The sequence below is a fragment of the Malaclemys terrapin genome, chromosome 6 (assembly GCF_027887155.1).
Source record: "Malaclemys terrapin pileata isolate rMalTer1 chromosome 6, rMalTer1.hap1, whole genome shotgun sequence".
In the NCBI taxonomy this organism is placed as follows: Eukaryota; Metazoa; Chordata; order Testudines; family Emydidae; genus Malaclemys; species Malaclemys terrapin.
In genome coordinates, this window is record NC_071510.1 from 99,853,235 (window position 1) to 99,872,079 (window position 18,845).

Sequence of the window (18,845 nt, forward strand, 5' to 3'; positions counted from 1 at the left end):
TTAATAATTGGTTAACACTTGGATAAACTGGTGTACTCTTCAAGGCAGGAACTATTTGCCTCTGCAGGTGTGTGCAGTACTTAGTTTACTCTTGGTGCTGCTGGAATACAAATAATAAATCATTATATAAAGAGCAAGAGGAGGAGAAAAGACAGTCTTTTCCTGTAGCAGCAGGAGGCTTATTTTAACAGATGCCATCTTACTGGGTGTATGCTCCACTGCCTTTTGTGATCTAAAATTTTCTAAAGATAGAACTGGGTATTTGATAAACAGCTTAGTTATTAAAGTTGACCTCTGTTGGAATTAGGGTGCTCTGTGATTTGGACTAGACTTGAGGGGGCTTGAAATAGCTGGAGATGGGGCAAGGGATGAACAAAAACTGGCTGATTTGCCTCCCATTCCAGTTCTTCAAAGCCAGACTTGATGCCCCTTTCTCAGCATCTCCCATAGAAGGAGACCTGACACTTCGCATTTCTATTAAGGAAGCTCTCTATTTGTCTGGATATAACTAATAAATAGGCTTGGCTGATATCAATTTTTAAAATTTACATGGATATTATCCATGTTTGTTCTTATGCATTTTTTTATTTTATCATTTATTTTGGAAATCTTTAGTTGTTCAAAATTTAGGACAATGTGGGGGTCAGACAATTATTTAATGACAGATGTTGAGATTCAAGAAATTAAAGCTTTATAATCATTAAAACCAACATTGTCAATATCACATGCCAAAATAAATATAATATCCAGAAATCAAACTCTAAATTCTCAAGCAGCATTTTTCTTACTCTGCCTATCTATAAATTTTTCTTATCAATAGAAATATGTGTGTGGTGTGGTGTGGTGAAATTGACGCTCACTGTCACAGATAAAAATCTAATCCTTCCAAATCTAATCTACTTGTAAACACTTGCTGTGATCGGAAGTCTGTGCATACCATTTTGTAATTCTGGTAGATGAGGGTCTCTACAAGGATACAGAAAGGAAGGGGGCTCATCTCTGAAAGTTGAAGGTGTCTGGAAGAGAACTACCACACACTGAGAACTCTAGATCAAAACTTTGAAACTGGAGTGGTCTTGAGGATGAAAGGGATGAGTGACTAACAGGCAACTTAATATGGGGAACACCAATTATGTTTGTATATTGATAAGGTGACTAGTGGATTATTGAATAGAATGTTAGCTGCTTTGGAATCTGGAAAAAATGAGTTCAGTGAGAGCTGTTCTAATAATATAAATTGCACAATGCAGAGATACTAGAGAAAGTTGAAAAATTAGTTGGTAGAAACAAATAGAAACTAAAAAAATTAAGAAGTTTGGTAGATATCTGTATAAATATAGTTTAAAGTATCTATGTATATTCTGACCACAAACAATCTTAATGAATGAATCCAGGAAGATGTGGGCTTTCAAAAACAAAGACTCTCTGAAGTGTTGTGAAAGTCAAATGAACTGGAATTTGAGGTCTGTTGCATGAATGCACAAACATTGATGTCAAGGTTGTACTCCTCTCCCACCACACTGACTTTTCTTTCCCTATTTCAGGTTGCAAAAGCCTGAGTATCACTACCTTTCTATGGCATTTGTCTGACTATTCCTCTGCTCCTACTTATTAACCTGTGCCTTAGAGTTGTCTTTTACCCTGTTTCTTCTCCTTCAAAATCAGGTCCTTTTCTGTGAAGCTTGTTGGTGATAATGGGCACATGCCTCTTTGACTTTATTCAAGGCACTATACTCTTCAATATTTTGAATTGTAAGTTCTTTAGGGCTAAGATTTTGAACCCATTCTAAGTTAGAGTATTTTACTTACTGGCATGTGTTGAATTTCTTTTTACTGCTATATAAACAAAAATATGGAAGCCTGGACTCCTTAGATTAGGAAGGAGTTCTGAGTCCCTCTGTTCTTTTAAAGTCTTGTGTAAAGGCTTTTGAAGGAAATGCACTGCTTAACTTGAGAAGGAGAGAGGTCATTCAGAGATGAATAAATGAGGCGGTGCTTTGGATCTGACATAGGTTTAGGCTAGGATATGGGGTGAATCAGGATTATACTTAAAAGTCTGAAGGTGCTGAACTCTGGTGAGCTGCCTTCACAAGGTTTGAGTCTTTTATGTACTAAAATATTGGCCCCAGATGGTTTTGGCTGTGACACGAAACCAAAACTGCAGGCCTGGTTTGGATTTGGACCTTTGAGATTCTTCCCCCACACTTACTCCAAAATTTGTAGGGATTTGGATTCCAGGGTGTAGCTTTTGCTCACCTCCATCTTCGGTCTCTGCATTATTCAGTCCGATCTTTAGGAGTACAGAGCTCTTGACTGGATTACTTGAAACTTTACAAATTTGATTTTCTTCCACCCTCTTCAATTAATAAGTTAGGAATTAAGGAATGGACACAGGTTAAGAAAAAACAACTTAATATGAATCTTTAATAGGAATTAATATCTCTACAAATTTGTGTCCGTTAGCATAGCCAACATTCAGTAGCCCTACTGGAGTAAAAACAACAAGGAGTCCTTGTGGCACCTTAGAGACTAACAAATTTATTTGGGTATAAGCTTTCGTGGGCTAGAACCTACTTCATCAGATCATGAAATGGACTCTAGCACACGAAAGTTTATGCCCAAATAAATTTGTTAGTCTCTAAGGTGCCACAGGACTCCCCATTGTTTTTGCTGATACCTGTACACTCTGAAACCTACTGGAGTAGTTCCTTATCACTGAATTCAAATGGCTCTCTAGCCAGTAGAGGCATGTCGTTTGTTCTTTAGAGGAACTGAGTCTTTCTGTTCTGCTTTATGTAAAAGTTGTATCCAGACTTGTAGAACTGCAGTGAAATTGGGAATGTTACAGTAGAAATCCATTTTTGTAAACAAGCTCACTGTTGTTAAGCCAGCCCTGAAAGTCCCGATGGTAAGGGGATTAATGTAAATGTTCTCTTCAGGTAAAAAGATTATAAAGATTTGGTTATTTGGCTCACAGCTACCTTTTTAGAAATGATATATTAAATCGATGAGATTACTACTGGAAGAGTTCTAAATATAAAGGGCCATATCCTATTCACTTTATGCATGTCCTATTTAAAGCCTACAATAATTATATAAAATGAGGCAAGCAAGTTTTTTGTCACAATGTTTAAAAAATAATTTATAAATTAGCTTATTCCATTCAAGATGTCCAGTTTCCTGACTGTGTCTTTGAAATTCCTCTCCTCTTCCCATTTCAGAACTGTTTTTTCCCATCATGAGACTTGGTTCGGTCTTATTTTTTCCTTCTCCAAAAAAAAGTTTGAAAGGTTCTCCTTCCTTTGGCTTCAGAACTTGAATTTTTAATGAGATATTTAAACAGTTCTACACACTGTTAATTCAATGAAAGGTCAATGTCATTTTAAAAAAGAATAATGGGGCCATATTCTGCCCTCCAGTATTCTTGTTAACTAAAATTGGAGTTGAGTGGCACATCAGTTTCAAAGGCTAGTACTTGGCTCAGTACCTGGCAATGTTTTCATCAATTAAAAAAAACAAGACTTTGAACTCCTTTACCTCCCTCCAATTTCTGCGATTGTTGGCAGGTGACATTATGTATTGTTCCTAACTAAGAGGCAGCCTTTTCATTGGCTATAGCAAGGGTTGGGCAAGTGTGTGCATTGCATGGTATTTAATATTCTGCACTGACTCAAGGGAAACTTAAGTTTTGCATGTTGTTCTGAAGCTTTCTCCATGCCTGATAAAGTGAATTTTAATTTAACCATCTGTGTCTTTTTTTTCCCTTCCCCCAACAGCTGGCTTACCCTTGGGTGTTCTAAACTTGGCCAAAATAAAGCCATATCAGAGAGGCTTTTTCTGTAATGATGACAGCATCAAGTATCCATTCCATGACAGTACCGTCACATCCACTGTCCTATATGCAGTGGGGTTCACCCTGCCTATTTTCTCTGTAAGTAGCTGAATTTCTAGCCATCTGTGTGCGGCGGGGGGGGGAAAGACTTAAGAGGGTTCCAATAGGTCATCGTTGTGATACTGATTTGGATCTAGAGGGAGGATAAATATACCGGAGAAATAAAATATTTATATAGCCTTATATTTTTGTTGATTGCTGTGGTAACTAAAATAACTTCCAGATTTCACTTCAGCTTAGTGATTCCACTACCTTTTCTTGAAGTCATCGAAACCTGTAGGTGGCCAATAACTTCTGATTGTTACTTGTCAGAAATAAACTGAAGTTTGGCTTTTGTATGTTAATGTAAAGTTTTGTATTTTGCAGTGCTTCTGGAAATTCTCTTTGTACATCTGTTCTGAACAGACTGCAATGCCAGTTGTAAATAATTGAAATGCTATATGTCTCTTGTTAGAGAAACCTCAGTTTGTGAGGGGCTCTGCTTATATTGCATATTGTCTGCAGAGGTGAACTTTTTTTTATAGGCCAAAAGATACACGTGGTGAATTCTTGGATCCTTCAGAGTCTGATGGCAGTGAGACTTGGATGCTTAGAAGCAGCTTGCGGAAAAGGGGCTGGGTGCTGTGATACCACACAAGTTAACAAGGAACAATTTGACTCTGAACTGGGTTTTTAACTGGATTTAATCTTGGCCCTAGCCAAGACTGTGTGCAAGACAGCTTGCCCAAAACTTGCCTAGTTCAGATTAGACTTTGGCTTGGAAATGTTTGTTGCTGACCAAATCGTGTTAGAAACATCTCGGTCTCTACTAGTCTTTTAATCATGTAGCAACTTGCTAAGACTCCAGGTGCTAAATTATTAGTCAGTGTGAAGTATCTTCTGAAGAATTTCAGGGATGGAGGTAACCATTTACTTTAAATGTCAGAAACATAAATCCATGCAACCCGTGTATGTTTTGAATGCATACCAGATACTGTTTATGCATGATCACTTTTTTACCAGCACTGTATTGCGTATTGTACACAGTTAGAAAGCTAGACCTTATGACTGCCTTCTGAAAATAAATAGACAAAAATGCCATAAAAATGGTTAAAACAAAAGCTCTACAAATGTTTCAGGGGGGGAACTAACTAACATAAAGCTCCAAAACCAGCAAATTAATATATTGGTTTTTGTGTCTTAAAATATGAAATTTGGAATTCATAGAGTAAACTGAAATTTTCATCTCCGTAATCAAGGTGAAACTTCATACATTATATACTTTCATCATGCCTTTTTTGCAAAGAAAAGTGTAACATATTTCAGGACTCTCACAAAGATGCAGGCTTTATCAAGTCTTAAGGAAGCCTACTGCAAACTGGCCAATAAATATTAAGTTTTTTAGGCACAGATGTGAAATCATCCATTGGCATGGGCACAGGTGAACATGGTAATTACATATCTGTCTAATTTCAGACATGCAAATTAGATGTACTTGCACATTTTTCAAGTGCAATGAAGGATAGCATCAGAAAAATGTAAACTATACACAATAATATAAAACATCTCCATATCTTTTAGACTTCAACTTAAAAAAAAACAAAAACAAAAAACTAAAAATGGTCTCTCCATCCCAAGCTTATTTAGGCATAAACTTTTTTGCCTTTCAGATAGGGAGGAGTCACGTTTGAGCCTCCTGTGACAGCTAGGTTATATAGGACTTTTTGTAACTTTTAATTAAGGAGATATATACATATATAACCCACGCATGTACTGCTTTTTAGATTGAGTGCCTGAAATACCCTTAACTGCAAATATTTTATTGTTGACTTATTACAAACCTGCTTCCTGAAACCAATACTCTGATCAACTTCAGAGGACTTTGTGCAAGCTCTGTAATTCTTGGCTTTCTGTGCTCTTTTGTTTTTTCTTTACTTCAAGGGTATATGACATTACTATGTTAATACTCCAGATCTCGGATAAGGCAAACAGAAAGAATGACATCTTCTACACAAATAATTTAACTAGCATAAGAAATTGTGCCCAAAAAAAAGCACGATAGTATTGTATTTGAACAACTCAAATGAAGAGATTCTCAAGATTTTTTTTTTTTTTTTTCAGTAAAAGCATGGACTTAAGCCAGAACTTCAGAAACTGATTGAGAGCATACACTATGTTCCTTTGTAGGATATGCAAGAGAACCTTTCTGAACACGCCTTACCTACTTCATATCAGATTAAGGTCACTAAATCTGTTTAGTTTTCCAACTGAGTCACTGGATTTATTTGTTTTGTGAAGTCAACCGATTGATTCTTCTGTATAATTAGTTTGGCACTTTATAGAATGACACTGACGTGGATAATTAGTCCACACACCCTGAGGTGCAACCAAGTGGCCTTAGAAAAAAGATGACAGCTTTACTATCTGAAAGTTTTGTGCTAATATATGATGATGCATTCAGATTGCAGGCAAAACTGATATATTGGCTGTTGTGTGTCATGCATCTAGGAATTGAGAATATAGGCTTTGCTTATAGGACGAGTACTGCTTTTTAAAGCAGAGACATGGTTGGGAGTTTCTGGTAAATAACCAACTCAACTTGAGCTCGTAGTGTGATGTGATGGCTGAGATCAAATCCGATCCTTGGATGTGTAGGTAGGGGGAATGTCGAGTAGAAGCAGGGAGGTGGTGATACTGCTATGTATGGCAGTGTTCTTCAGTTGCAAGCGTTACATTGGGCCTATTGGGCATCAGCTGTTCCCAACTTGCTCCCCTCTGGGGGCTCTGTTGTAAGAGCAGCACCACTAACTGGCTCCAGCTCTGCTGTGGGGCTCCTGACAGCTCCAACCCATGTACTGCCCTACTGGTCCTGGCTGAGCATCCCTGTACTGACCTGCTTTTGAGATGCCCACCCCAGCCTCTGCCCAGGCCAGCACCTGTCAGCTCAGAGGATGCCCTGCAGCCGGGGAGCGAAAGGGACCAGAGTTGCTGAGATTCCAAGCTGGACAGAAGAGAGAAGGGGACAGCAGGGAGTAGGACGGAACAGCTGATGCCCAATGGGCCAAACGGAAGGCCCTCATGGGCAGCTCCAGCCCCTGTGGTCCTCTGCTAGGTGGCTCCTTTTCCTCCCCGGCCACAGAGTATCCTGCAGGGGAGGGAGGGCACAGGGGCAGGTCAGCTTGGGGATGCTGCAGCCAAGATCGGCAGCGACTGGAGCTGCCAGGACCCCAGCACTCAGCCAGAGCTGCTTGGCAAGGCCATCCTTGGTTGGAGCTGGAGCCAGGTATTAGGGCCAACCTTCCAGCAGGGTCCCCAGGTGCTGGGCAGGCACCTCATGGACATGAACTGAGCACAGACAGCAGGAGGCAGGGGTGGGATGGGTTCTGAGGGGAGTCACACCTGCTTCTTTGGGTCTTTCCCAGCTTCCCCATTCTGCCCCTCTTCCTCCTATCTTTCCTCACTCAAGAAGTACTAAGGAGGCTCCTGCCTTCTGCAGCAGTCCTTCCTTCCACCCTCAGGACCATAAATCCTGATTACCCCAATGAGCATCAGGGAGACACTGCTCATTCGGCTAACCAGGGTTTTCGTTAGTTGAAATTTGGATAAACTGACTTTATATATACGTGGCATGATGGTGAAAGGAGAAACAAACTGAAGTGCATCCCCAGCTGTGCACTTGATTGGATTAACAGTCTGCGTGCCATTCAAAAATCAGCCAGCATGACCTCTTTGGCATGCATGCCATAAATTCTCAATCCCTGCCAACTAGATGAAGAATTGACTTGGTTTCACTAGAGAGAACACACCTGAAGAGCCCTTTGGCCTGCCAGAATTTGGACATTGCCTTATCTGGCATCTCAGAAAATGCTGTTTGGTCTATTGCATTAATGAGATGGCTACTGTAGCCAGTTCTGGTACTACTTCAAAAAAGGATTTTGAGAACTTAGAAAGGGTTCAAAAAAGAGTTACTAGAATGACTTGAGGTCTAGAATACCTGTCTCTCAGCGAGAGACAGATATTTGTGTTTAATCTATTAATTTGCCCAAGATAGGATGAAGCGGTAGATAAGTGATGACTTGATTACTGCCTATAAGCCTCTACATGCCTAATTTAGCAGACAAGGGCATAACATCCAATGGCTGGAACCTGAAGCTAGACAAATTTAGACTAGAAACAAGATGCAAAATTTTTAGTGAGGGTAATTTAACCACTGGAATAACTTACTAGGATATGGTGGACTGTATACAGAGTTATGTGTTGATGCAGGAATTGCTTGGTGAAGTCCCATATCAATGTTAGTTTAATCTGACTCCCTAGAATATCATCATGGTCCCTTCTGGCCTCAAAGTAAGTGTGTATGAAACTTTAGTTTGTACTGACATTGTTAGTGCTTTTTTATGTAGTCTGTTGTAAAACTAGGCAACTAGACAAGTTGATGTACCCTCTGGAAGACTTCTGCATACCTCCAGAGATACATGTACTCCTGGCTGAGAATCACTGAGCTACAAGACCTTGAGGCCTAGGGCCATGCAAACAGGAGTAAGTCACTTCAGACAGCCAGTTCCAATAATCTGAGCAGCTCATGTCCATGAGGTGTCTGCTATCATGCATCTAAGTAAGAGGAGCCTTTGACACACCCATCCCTCATGTAAAGATTTATAGTTCTGCAAATGTCTGGCTCTATATATCTAATAAATGTCTCGATGTCTGTCAGTATTCTTGTAACTTCTAGTAATAGAACAAATACACAGTAAAACAGCATCGCTGATGGCTTTCAAAATCATTTTAAATATTGAAAGGTAACATTAATAACAGTTTCTTGTTTGTAAACAGTGGAAGTGTGAAGCATTTTTGAACAGTTAGTTCAAAAGTGACAACTCTTTATGGTGTGGTTGGTTTTTCTCTCCTTTTCATTTTTTTTTTTTTTTTTTTTTTTTTTTCTCTTCTCGTCTCCTTTGGATTTTGGCAGGTGGGTCTATTAAAGATCTTGTAGTCGTTTAAAATTCTCCTTTACTTTGAAGGCACATAGAATGACATGTTTAAAATATGTAAAGTTTGGGTGGTCGTGTAGCGTTTTGTCTGCTGCTTTTAAATTAAGACTTATTTGACTTGGCAAAACTGGTCTCTAAGTGGCATGTTGTCTGTCTAAAGGGCATCTACTACCTTTGTTCCTTTGCCAACTTTAACATGCTAGGTATGAAGCTTAATGATACATGTGGTAAGAGAGAACTTAATCAAAACACCTAAAGGGAACTTTCTGAAAATAATACTCTGACTCAACTTTTTTTTTTTTTCCAGCGAACTGCTGTGGTGCATGCTTTGGAGGCCTCTTTGTCAAGATCTGTGGGGAGATGCCTTCCTAAGCAAAGGCTCGTTATTCTGTAATGTGGAACAGTAAAAGTATATTGCATTTCTGCAAAACCAATATAAAATAGAACAGGTTTTCACACATATAGTAACTACCTACTTTTTTTAATTGTAAAAAATGATTAACTTTCAAATAAAATCTAGCTGTCACCCCACTACTTGGAAAAGACTTAAGAGAGTGCTGTAGTGAAGCCTCTTACTATCTAAATTTTCATTACATTGCAGAACATGCCATTGCCACTGTACACACTTTGTCTCTCTCTATTTTTGTAACTAGTTTAAACATGTTATAAATATTTTTAATGCTGTATCCTTTATCTTTGTGAATGAACAAACTTGGCAATGTGCAGAAGGTCAAGTATTAGTTCAAATAGCAATATCCTATTAGGAACTTAGAGAACACACACACCACCCTGTCCCACAGGAAAACTTTTGTAAAAGGGTAATGAGCGTTTGTATTTTACAGAACTTTGGTTCCCCCCCCCCCACCCCTGTTCGCTATTTCCTGGGAAGCTTTCTGGGCAATACTAGTGAGTTTTATAACCTAACAATTTGATCGCACATCTCAAAACAATCATCAAATAGCCTCCATTACATTTCAGATAAGAATAGTTTATCAAAGTGTTTGAACTGTTGCACTTGTTAGCTGTTTTCTTAGAATGGGAAATCAGGCCTTTACTATGCTCTGCTTAATGCAAGTCAGATACTGTAATATATTTTCTTAAATGAATGTGACTCAATTGTTTTGATTAAAGGGTGAGGTTTGTAAATTGGTGATTAGAGTTTGTAAGAGGTAATTAAGCTTAGAGAAATGGTGGTGTTTGGGTGGGTTGGCTTTTTTAATGTGCTCTACAATTGGCAGTGGCTGGAGCAACAAGGATAGTTTGTAGTACTATATCTTGTAAATACCATGATTATACCTTCTGCTTGAAGGACAGGTATTATTGAGACGTATTATCTCCATAGTTAAGGTTGCAGCCCGCTTCCATTATAGATGTAATTGAGGAAGAGAACTTAAATACCTTTCCATAGTTTACATTGGCATATCCATTGACTTGTATGGCAATGTGCCATATTGATCAGCTCAAAGGTCCATCTAGTTAATTATATTGGCTCCAACAATGGCCAGTGCCAGATGAAGGTGTTTGGAAACCTTCTAGTGCACATATTAGGAAGAAGTTTGTGTAACTTGTTAGTTACTAGTTATGTTATGCCTCGAAGCTTGAGGATTAATACCAGTCTACACTGATGTTCTCGTCTGTATCTAGTTATCTGTTGGCCTCGTTACGTTGTGATGATTAATTCAGTAGCCTAATATATTATGTACTTAGTTTTTGTTTTTCTCAGACCATGTCTACACTACAAAATTGTCGACCTAACTTACAACTGCATACAACCACCACAGTTATTAAATTGCTTGTGTGTACACTTGGCTTCTTGTGTCAGCGGTGCATGTCCTCACTGGGAGTGCATGCATAGATTGTTGTCAGTGTGGGGCATTGTGGGGAGGCTCCTGAAAGGCAGTAACCGTCGATGTATGCAATGCAATATCTACACAGATGCTGCATCGACCTAATGACATTGACTGACTGTGATGGTATGCTGCTTGGGGAAATGTCTCTAAATCGGCATAGAGAGGCGCTTACTTCGGTGGGAGCCAAATTTAAGTGAATGAAGATACTTCCATAGATAGGTTGACATCAGCTGTCTTGCATTGACCTAACTGTTTAGTGTAGACAAGGCCTTAGTCTTTTAAATATTTCCTTCCTTTGACTGTCTTTCTATGTCCCTTTTGTTCTTTGTCTATGGGAGAGGTAAACTAGCACTCCTATTTACTACTTTAAACATCAGTTACTTTATATAGTTGTCATAGTCCCCTTATTTGTTGCTTCTTCTTGCTAAACAGTCCTGGTCTTCAGTCTCCCTTCGTATGACAGTTCACAGCCCCTTCCCCTCCCTCCGCACCCCCCCTCCCCCGCCTTATCTCTATATTAATTTGCATCACTGTAATTTTAAGACTAGCACAGTGACAATGTGTTACAAGATTAAATAATTTTGCCACCTCATTGCTCGCTTCCCCCAGCCCTCTTCTCTCCTCCCCTCTTCCCCCCCTCACCCCCCCCCCCCCCGGTCCTAGTATGGAGTATTGGGCCACTTTACCCTTTTAACCTTTTTCGCAACAATAAAAGTTTACTGCATATTCTTAGTCAACTGGCAGAGTCACAGATAATGTTAGGCTTCTCAAAGAATGGAGGAAGTCTCAGTACAAATTCTTCAATTCTGTTTTCATTCCTAACACTTGCTCTAACTAAATCTTATTTAAGTGAGCGTCTCTTATATCCTGCAAATTGTATTTTAAAATAAGGCTTTTAGTTTAGTGAAAGAATTCTGTACATGCAGTAGGCTATTACTAAGGCTAGGAAAGTTTGAAGGGGATGTGTTCACAGTAGCTGAATACAACTTTCTGTAGCTTCTGATGGAGAATGCCCTTCGGTTTTGTCAAAGGGATATTTTTTAACTTAAATTTCATAATGGGGGAATCTTCTCCAAGAAGCCTGGAGAGAATCCATATGTACTGTTATGAGTGTTTTAAAAAAAAAAAAAAAAAAAAATAGGTACACTATATACTGTCTGCTCCACAGTGCTTATGATTCCCATATGGACTGTAATACTTCATTCAGTTCTGGGCACCTAAGATGATTGATACCATACTGATGAGTTTGTGGTATAAGAACCTGAATAGAATAATCAGGTTGGATTGAACACAGAGTGGAAGGAAATCAGGAAGAGCAAGACCCAAAAATACATGTCATTTTCTCCCTGCTCCTCTTACCTCAGGAACCTTCTTAGAGGCTTTTAAAATATCAAGTAAAGCTCAGTAGTAACCAAAAGAAGGTGAAATCATATAGCAGCTTGATTCTTGTTTGTTGTACGTTCTTGGATGGCTCTTCCAGTGGAAGTGTTGGGAGTCCCATCCTTTGAGAGAGTGCTTTGTTGAAGTTGTTCTTAAAGCTGAAAGCACACACTGCAGGGAACATGCGTAGTATAGTGACAGGAGAATGGATTAATGTCTTACTCTTCCCTTTCTAAATTTGTATAAATCATAAAATGAGTTACTTGATCACTAAATTCAAGTGGAATGAGCTGAACATCTTAAAATTCATAAATATGAAATACTGGATTGCGTACAGCAAGCTGGTATAGTGTGAAGGGGTCTGAATCATTCCTGTTCTATAAAATGCTTTGGGATACACACGTTTCACCCACCTGAATTCTTTATTGTTGCTACACATAGTATATGTAATAGCTAGAAAGAAACAGGATTTCTTTGCCTCCCTACAGCTGCACATTGGAAGCAAGAGTGAATTCCCAGTACAGTCCTGTTTCATTGTTTATAAACCAGTTTTTCTTAAAAGGAACATATGGGGGAGCCCTTTCTTTGCTGTGTGTTACTTTACTTATGGGATTAGGTTGTTCTCTTCCTATATTTTCAATTGTTCGTGCCTCTGCATCTCTTTCAGATCCTAGCTGTAGGCTTGCCATTATAGCGAGGGTGGTGTTTGGCGATACTGCAGTCTGCTTTGCATGCCACAATTTCCAGATCTCTGGTCTGCAGGACTTGTGAGGCATTATGCAGCACTGCAAAACCTCCAACTTTGCATGTTGAGGTAATGTCACTTCAGTAGTGATGAGTGTAGCTACAAGCAGAGCATGGAGTTTGGGCTGAGGCTGAAGACTAAGCAGGAACTAGAGATAGAGATTCAGGAATGTCCAGGGCGTAATACATACAGCAGTAGCTGGCATAGATTTTAAATCTTGAAACAAAGCGATGCTAGGCCTGATCAGCACTAAAGTAAAAGCTGGACTTGCTCATGGAAGGGAATGGTGGAAAGGTGGATTGTGGGGGACTGGGAGGAGAATGAAATGATCTGTTGGAGGCAGAACATTTTAAACTATAAATCCTCTTTACTCACATTACAGACTCAAAGCAAAGCAGCAGCATTGCAAGGTGTGAATATCTCATTTGATACCCTAGTTGAGGCTACGTCTACACTACCCGCCTGAATCGGCGGGTAGAAATCGATCTCTCAGGGATTGAATTATCGCGTCTCGTCGGGACGCGACATTCGATTCCCTGAATCGACGCTTGTACTCCACCAGGGGAGGTAGGAATAAGCACCGTCGACGGGGGAGCCGCGGAGGTCGATTTGCTGCCGTCCTCACAGCGGGGTAAGTTGGCTCCGATACGTCTAATTCAGCTATGCTATTCGCGTAGCTGAATTTGTGTATCTTAAATCGACACACACCCACACCCCTGTAGTGAGGACGTAGCCTTAGTAAAACTACTTTCAGAGAATCTCTGGCCAGTCATCTGTAAAAAAGATTTTTATTGGGGAGCACGGGGGGGGGGGGAATTGGGGGTGGAGGGGAGAGGAACAAGTGAGTAAAATCTACAGAGTTTAGTTAGTGGTAGGGGAAAGTGGAGGAAGAACAAATGGACACAATGGACACTTCCTTCTTCTGCACCTCCTTACTGACAAATGTCCCATACCTCATCACCCGTCTTGGTCTGTATGCCTTCTGTACCCAGTATTCCTCCTCTTTACTGGTTTCAGAGTGGTAGCCTGTTAGTCTGTCTCAGGAAAAACAACAAGGAGTCCTTGTGACACCTTGGAGACTAACAAATTTATTTGGGCATAAGCTTTCGTGGGCTAAAACTTACTTCATCAGATGCATGGAGTGAAAAATACAGTAAGTAGTATATATATTATAGCACATGAAAAGATACTGTATTTTTCACTCTATGCATCTGATGAAGTAAGTTTTAGCCCACGAGAGCTTATGCCCAAATAAATGTTAGTCTCTAAGGTGCCACAAGGACTCCTCGTTGTTTCTCCTCCTTACTGTACTACTAAGCAAGAACCCGAAGCTAACTGCCTAGTTAAATCTTTTTTTTCCACCCCTTGCTTTTAGAGATTCTTAAATGACAAAACAAAATAAACCTTGAGTAATTAAAAAAAAAAAAAAAGAAAAAAAAAAAAAAAAAAAAAGCATGTTTTGACAAGAAGTGTTAACTTTAAATAAACTCAACTTTTTGTACTGGAAAGCCCCTTTAAAATACCCAGGGTGGAATTCTTCTCAGGACCAGAAGAATTCTGTTGACCAAGTGAATATTGTAACATATGAATGCTAACATAACTTTCAAAAAGTGAGAAGGGATGAACAGCAAAAGATTATGATTTGGTTAAACTTGTCACTACTAGTAGTAAAAACATTCTTTCATCCAGGGTTCTCTGAGTGCTACACAAACATGGGTACACAATGGATGTGTTTGCGGACCTGGCAAGCATAAATAAAGAACCTTCAAAGGCAAAAAATAAATTGGATTTGTGCCTGGAGTGTTCCCTTTGGTTTATGTATGAAAGGTATTTGTGGGTTTCTAAAAAAAATTTCTGCTTAATGTTTACATTAGATGTTCAGATCTTCTCCAGTCTAAGACCAGACTCATAAAATTATGACATGGGAGAAAGAGGACGAAAGATGAGAAGTTGAGAAGGAACAGGATTCATAGGCCTTGTCTGTGGCTCAAATCGGGAAATTGCCATTATTGATTACCAGCTGGTGCCAACCATAGTGCAGATTTATATAGCTATTTTTTGCTAGTGGGAGTCACCCACAGTGTATGTTTTTGATCTGCCCTTTTTCCTTCCCCTCCCCAATCTATAGAGTGGTTTACACCACTACAATTGTGATCCTGTAGGTAGCACACTTTAAAACTCTAGTGTAGTTGGGGTAAGTTGTGCTTTACTCTGTTAGCTGGGTCGAGGTGAATTCTACAACATGCCCTGTCTATTCATTTAAAATTGAACTTGTTAATACACCTTTTTTTTTTTTTTTTTTTTTTTTAAGTTAAATGGATGTCAGTGATTGACATCAGCAAAACCAGAAGAGAACAGAATTTGTGAGCGTGTGTGTGTGTGTGTGTGTGTGTGTGTGTGTGAGAATATGTATCCGGTCCTTTATAGTGGATGTATAAAGAATCTTAAGTTGAGTTTGTGCCCTCTTTAATCCTTTTAGGAGTGACTTTTTTTTGAGAGCTCATTTGCATAGCAATTTCTCTTGCTCCCTGAAAATGGGTAATCAAAAACCCTTAAACACACACCAAACTGTTTTTTATTTATTTTTTTTTTTAAAATCCTCCTTAGCTGATCATATTTTCTAAGTAACCTAGCACCTAATGATCCTGGCTGCAAGCAGTCTGTCACTGAATATCTAGTGTTAACCTAAACCAGAACAGCAGCTGTTGCTGACAAGCACACATTGCCCTGTAGCTATATTGGGTACATGCTTCAGACTTTGAGCCTGGCAGTGCGTTCAAGCCAAAGACTTCTGCCTGCCAGACTCAATACAGATCAGGTTTAGGTCTTGTAATCTCTTATGCTGGACCCTGTCTCCTCACAAATCTGAGGGAAGCCTCTGGTTTAGTACCTTGAGAGCTTTTTAGTAAAGTGAATTGGCTTCCCAAAAACACAATAAGGCTCTGGAGTACAGAAGGCCATGTTCAGGACTGTGGTTTTTTTTTTTTTTTTTTTCCTTTTTAAAATCTTTTATTCTTCAAGCATTATGAGAGTAACCATGTTGGTTCACTGTAGACATCACCTTGCAGCTATTCATGCGTTCAGTAGCCTTTTGGTTGCTGTTGCCTTGACACATTGAGTTGGAAAGCTGAACAATTTGATAATTTAACTGCCTATTTTTATATAGTGTGTTACTCAGCTATGGAGCTAATTTGCCTTTCAGATTATGCCTCCTCTCTGCACAGAAGTTACTCATTAGACATGAAATGGACTCTTATGCAGGTTAGAGAGGGGCTTTGAGTTTAGTTAAATTTGTTTTACTGTAGACAGGCATGTAAAAGGTCATGAGAACTTTCCAGACATGCAGACCATGTCTGTACGAGAAAAGCTTTGCAGAAAGGTCCCCTAGCACCTGACACCAATTCAGCTGTATGGGTGGTAGCACCTACTGCAGACAAGGCTCTGGCAGCTACTGGTCTTTCCCACTCACCCCGTTAACCCTGTGCAGCTGAACAGGTGTTAGGCCTGGTTCTGAGCTCTGCTTCTGAAATTTTCCAGTTTAGACACAGCCTTACATGCTGGGAGGAATAGCAGCCTTGTGCTTAAGGTACTGGAGAGAGAAACTAATTTATATATTCTAGATATTCACTTTTTACCTCTGCCACAGGCTTAGTGTGTGGCAGTGGACAAGTTACCTAACTAAACTCTCTGCCTCAGTTCCCCTCTGTAAAATGCCTGTAACTCAGGAGAGTAGTGTTCACCAGACACTTGGATTGTACAGTAATGTGTGGGGGCACTCATGTACATAGATCATGAATGACTGAAACCCATCCTGCAAATGAACCTCTTATTTGCTTAATAGCCGAACCTGCTTTTTGTCCCTGGAGGCAGATTTTTGGCTAACCCCTACAAGCTACTATTTAAACCCAATCCTTGCTTATAGTTGTGTTTTTGACCTCTCCTAGTCCCCCCTCCCCCATATGTGTAAAGACCCAAGTTATAGTTCTTCCTCTATCCTCAGTTCTTTTCCTCCCCTTGGCTTTGATATCTTTCTCCGCCCCCCCCCCTCCCCCGGGTACTTTGGAAGTAATTTTAATTGAGAAGAAAGTAGATGAATAGAGAGGCAAGTTGTAAGAACTTCTATTTTACCTTAGTTTTACGCCTCCCTATTCTATTACATCTAGTGTCCAGTATATGACTTTCTTCACTTGTGATGTGACCTACACATGGCTAAATAGTACCCCAACATCAGCACTGAGAACATTTGAAGTATTTTTGCTTTGTTTCCACCAGCACTGCTGGAAAGAGATCAGACCAGTTTTTATATGAAAAGACTCCTTCAATCTTCTGGACTAAACAATGGAATGACTCTTATGATTACTATAGTCCAGATGTAGCACTGTCAGCACTACAACCTTGATCAGGTTATTTTCTAGACAGCAAAGTGACTTCAAGAATCTTGCCAGGTGGAGACATGGAGCAGCTTTCTGAAGTTTATAATGTCTATAAGGGTGGTGATATATATGTGAGAGAGAGAGAAACTCTCTAGAATCTCTTCTCGCTCCATTTAATAAGCACAAAAGGGCATTCAGGTACTTTGACTGCTTATTTGCATGTGCACTCATATTTTGAAGAAGCGTTACTGAATGTGTTCTCAGAGAGCATCTTGACAAATATCCTCAGTGATACAGAAGAGGAAGGCTATTCTTACAGTTTTTGATTTGATACTAAGTTTGACCTGTGGTGTGTTTTCCACAGGAGACTTTTCTAAAAAATATCTAGAGTGCTGATTTGTGACTGGATTGATTACCTGTAGGGGTATTTGTGCCTTCTGCCATTGCATGGTGGGTATATTTGAAGTAGATGGGCACTGTAAGTTTAGTAATTCAACATCTCATACTTTTTTTTTTTTTTAAGACTTAGGATGGCTTCTCATACGCATTAGATAAGATTGAGCATTGTGAGTTGAGCATTGTTTGAGTAATGTGACATCTGAGAGAGCTTATATTAGTGTAACACTGTATTAGTGAACACATACTTGCCACAGAAAGTGAGTAGCCATTGCTGTAATGATGATGAAGACTTGTGCTTCTCCAGTTGATTTGCCCTCTCCTACTAATACCAATTTATGCTTGGATGGGTCTAGGTCTGCCAGCCATTTTTATAAACTGCATTAAATAAAAATCTGTCTCCCAACCTGGTTCCAAGCATTCATAGGAAATTATCAAAGCCATAACGAGGCATATTAGCGCCCAGGGCAAGCAAGCATATTTGCACCCCCTAGAGGTGGTGTGTGGGGGGGGGGGGGAGGAAGGTAGGTATGTGGGGTCACATGCCCCACCCCCAGATTTCCACCTTCCATTTAGCATAGAGGTTTTCAAACTATTGCCTCCTGCCAGGAGCCAGTGGATTGGAAGCTGGTGGGAGCTGCACAGGCCTCTGGCTTTCTGCGCTGTGGAAGATGGGGCGCTGGCTGGCTGACTGGTAGTCCTCCCAGCTCTGCTCTCCAGGCAGGGTGGGGCGGCACAATCAGCAGCCTGTTCTTGCCTCTCCCTGCCCAGCACTGCCCACTGGATCTGGCCCCTGTCCATGTAGCCTGGCTGCCATGATGACCTAGGCAATCGTTCGCTGCTGCCCTGGCACTCCTGGCTCTGTTCTCTGGCGCAGTGGCAAAGCCAGGAGCGCCAGGGCAGTGGCAAGTGAGCACATCGGGGAGTGTCTCATGGCAGCCAGGCTCAGAGGCCAGCTCTAGTGGGCAGCACTGGGCTCCTTTTGGGAAGAGGCAAGAGCACATTAGCATGCAGCTCAGAGCTGCCTGGGGAGCGCCCAGCTGTGGAGAGGCAGCACAGCTTGGGGAGCAGTACAGGAAGGGTTGTCAGGCAGCCAGTCAGAGCCCCAGTTCCCACAGTGCAGAGAGCCAGGGGTTCAAGCAGGCTGGGTGGCTCCCACCAGCAGCCGATCCATCGCTTCCTGGCAGGAGGTAACAGTTTTTAAACTGTGGGACTTGCCACCCCATTTTTCTGGCCCCA

At 40.4% G+C, this 18,845-nt stretch overlaps 1 protein-coding gene across 6 annotated transcripts in view; it reads left to right on the forward strand.

The window, feature by feature from the left end:
- The window catches only part of PLPP1 (phospholipid phosphatase 1), a 125,166-nt gene that overhangs the window by 15,968 nt on the left and 90,353 nt on the right, over nucleotides 1-18,845 (forward strand). For 3 of the 6 annotated variants that reach the window (XM_054032449.1, XM_054032450.1, XM_054032451.1), the window contains exons 2-3: nucleotides 1,666-1,752; nucleotides 3,777-3,931. The exons of 1 other annotated variant lie outside the window; for it this stretch is intronic. In XM_054032449.1, coding sequence (XP_053888424.1) covers nucleotides 1,695-1,752; nucleotides 3,777-3,931 — 213 coding nt within the window. In that variant the 5' untranslated portion in view covers nucleotides 1,666-1,694. Of the gene's footprint in view, nucleotides 1-1,665; nucleotides 1,753-3,776; nucleotides 3,932-5,992; nucleotides 6,113-18,845 lie in introns of those variants that run through there. 2 more of the 6 variants (XM_054032453.1, XM_054032448.1) reach the window with 2 other exon arrangements.